A 2,581-nucleotide genomic window follows, 5' to 3' on the forward strand; every position below is an offset into this window, starting at 1 on the left:
TGTGTCGACGACTGCACCTCTCCAAGGTTAACATTAGTGATACGAGGGACAAGTATGTCAGCCACAGTGTATTTATGTCCAATCAAAACCATAACGTTCATTGATTAGATAAAATAATGAAGGTAGTGGAGCTTGCATTACGATTTCCAACCACAACACAGTTAACAAACTATTAATACTACTTCAAGTATTAATACTAGTACTACTAAAAACAGTGGGAATGATGATCATTTTTGACTGCATGTGATACGCACGTGTGTTGTATGTTTTAGCCAATCAGATTGTAGCAACAATCTAGTGGCTATCTGCGTGCCTTGGCTGTGATGTGACGAGGATTGTAATGAATGGTTCACAACTCAATTTACCACCTCCGAACTGAGCCACTCTGCTTGTGTGTGTGTCGATTGATTTTTGTTAGCGTGATACGTATTGCTTGGATTTATCTGATATTTCAAGTATGGTGATCTCGTCTGCTTCATCAAAGTCTACCTCGGACTTGGCGCTTCTGGTGTTCGACGGAAAGAAGTCCTCGTTTCGTGTGTGGTCCCAAAGCTTGTTAGCTACCTGGAGGGAATACCCTTGAGATGGTTGGTAACTACTTAAAGGAACCAAAATCATTTGCCCGAGCCTCAAATCAAATATCAGGACTGGTTGCATTGCGAGCCTCCGATAATCTCGACTGGCAATGAAGCGCGTGACCGGTGGCACTTGTACAATCGGAAGAGAACAGAGCAAAAGGTTCGCTTCTACCTGTATAGTCTTCTACCGAAGTCGTTTGTCCAGCAGCTACGTGACACGACTGATGGAAAAACTCCTGTGCATGAGGTGTGGTCTGAAGTCGAAAGTCGCTACGGCACTTCGAATGTTTCATCTGTGACTGGTTATATGGGTCAATTAATTAAAACGGCTCAAAAACCTTTTGACAACATCCAGTCATGGTTTGGTGAGATGAAGTCCCTCAAGAACCTGATCAATGCCCAATCTCGTCAACACCTTGGTCGCGACAGTGTGACTGATGACTTGATCATTTACATGGCATTGAATGAACTACCCTCTCAGTTTTATGGTGCACAAATCAAGTACGATGGGTCTTTTAACCTAGCTGAGGTAGAGGCTAAACTTGTTGGAGTTGTAGGTCAAAAGAAGAAACATGCAATTTTGACCATGGGAGGTCAAACTCCACGACCGGATATTCCGGTTAGCAATGCTAACTTTTCCTCCAATCAGAACCATGGGAAACGAAAATCATCCGGAAATCTAGCCAATCAAGACAAGCGTCATGATACCGGAAAGGCGTTTTCCAAGGCAACTCCAAAGAGCCGCAAGTGCTTCTACTGTGAAGGCAAATACAACGTCAACGGCGTGGACCACATGAAGTGGGATTGCCCTAAGCGTCAGGATGACTTTCGGCGAGACCGGGCGCGAATTTCGATTTTCGAAGAACCGCGGCGAATCGAAGACGCGGTGCCCAAGGGTCGTGATGTTCGCACCGAAGTGGCCTGTGGCGCCGTCGTGACGCGTGAAGAAGTGGCGTTGCCTGCATCGCCTCCAAGCCGTCAAGAATTTGACCTGCCGGACATGTCTATGGACGACATGTTTTCGTGCCCTGATGACAGCGATATGCTGTCCTATTCTCTCGCGTTGGCTGTGGACACGACGTCCACTCCTCGTGTTGAGACGATGGCGGCATCCATGCGTGATCTGTCCGCAAAGATGGACCAGGTATTAAGATTACAGTGTCCGAATATAATAACTCGTCGTGAAATGAGTAGTCGTGAATGGGCACTCGATGGTGGTTGCGGTCACCACATGACCGGTGTCGTTAGTTTTCTAACCAACTTATAATGCATTCTGGATTCAAATTTGCATTTGCTGGTGGGAATAAACTCGTTAATACACACATGGGAGTTGCGAAGTTGTGGCTTGAGTCTCCAAATGGTGTAGTCCAGTATATATTTCAAAGTATTGCCTTCGTGCCAGGCGCAACGGCAAATATCCTGAGTGAAAATGCTCTGAAGCGTTCTGGTTACCATATCGTTGATAGTGCCTGTGCAATGTACAAGTATGTATTTTCAAACTGCAAGCTTCAGTTCATCGGCACCTCGATAAATGGTGCTTACTATGTCAAAAATTGGACTGATATCGAACGTCAAATTCGATGCGCTTAAGTAATGCGGTCCCCCGTACCAGTCACAGTTATCCATAAAAAACAACGAGCCATAGAGTTAATCAGAGAATGGCATATTCGTTTAGGACATGTCAATACTGTGACGTTGATTTCGATGTTGACTAAGGGTACTGTCAATGGTGCCCCTCGTATTCACCCTGAGTGTTTACGTGGATTTCGTATTTTCTGCAGGACATGTGTCCGCGCAAAGCATCGTCGAATGTCCTACAAAGGGTTGATTGGCAGTAGGCACCCCGACCCGCTTGGTTCACTTCACATGGACACTTGTGGCCCCCTTAAACAAGCTGGAATGTATGGTACACTTGGACAGATTAGGTACTACTGTTCAATTGTTGATGATGCGACGTCGTATCGATGGGCTACGCTTCACTCAACAAAGGACACCATTCCAAC

General features: G+C 45.7%; 1 protein-coding gene across 1 annotated transcript; it reads left to right on the forward strand.

The window, feature by feature from the left end:
• Nucleotides 1-641: 641 nt before the first annotated feature.
• On the forward strand, nt 642-1,778 carry H257_16505 (hypothetical protein; the record flags this gene model as incomplete). The annotated part of the gene is made up of 4 exons (XM_009844952.1): nt 642-1,066; nt 1,136-1,197; nt 1,294-1,722; nt 1,773-1,778. Exons 1-4 carry the CDS (start codon nt 886-888, stop codon nt 1,776-1,778), a joined length of 678 nt encoding a protein of 225 aa, XP_009843254.1. The 5' UTR covers nt 642-885.
• Between the last annotated feature and the right edge of the window lie 803 nt (nt 1,779-2,581).

Source organism: Aphanomyces astaci, assembly GCF_000520075.1.
Source record: "Aphanomyces astaci strain APO3 unplaced genomic scaffold supercont1.87, whole genome shotgun sequence".
NCBI classification, from domain to species: Eukaryota; Oomycota; class Saprolegniomycetes; order Saprolegniales; family Verrucalvaceae; genus Aphanomyces; species Aphanomyces astaci.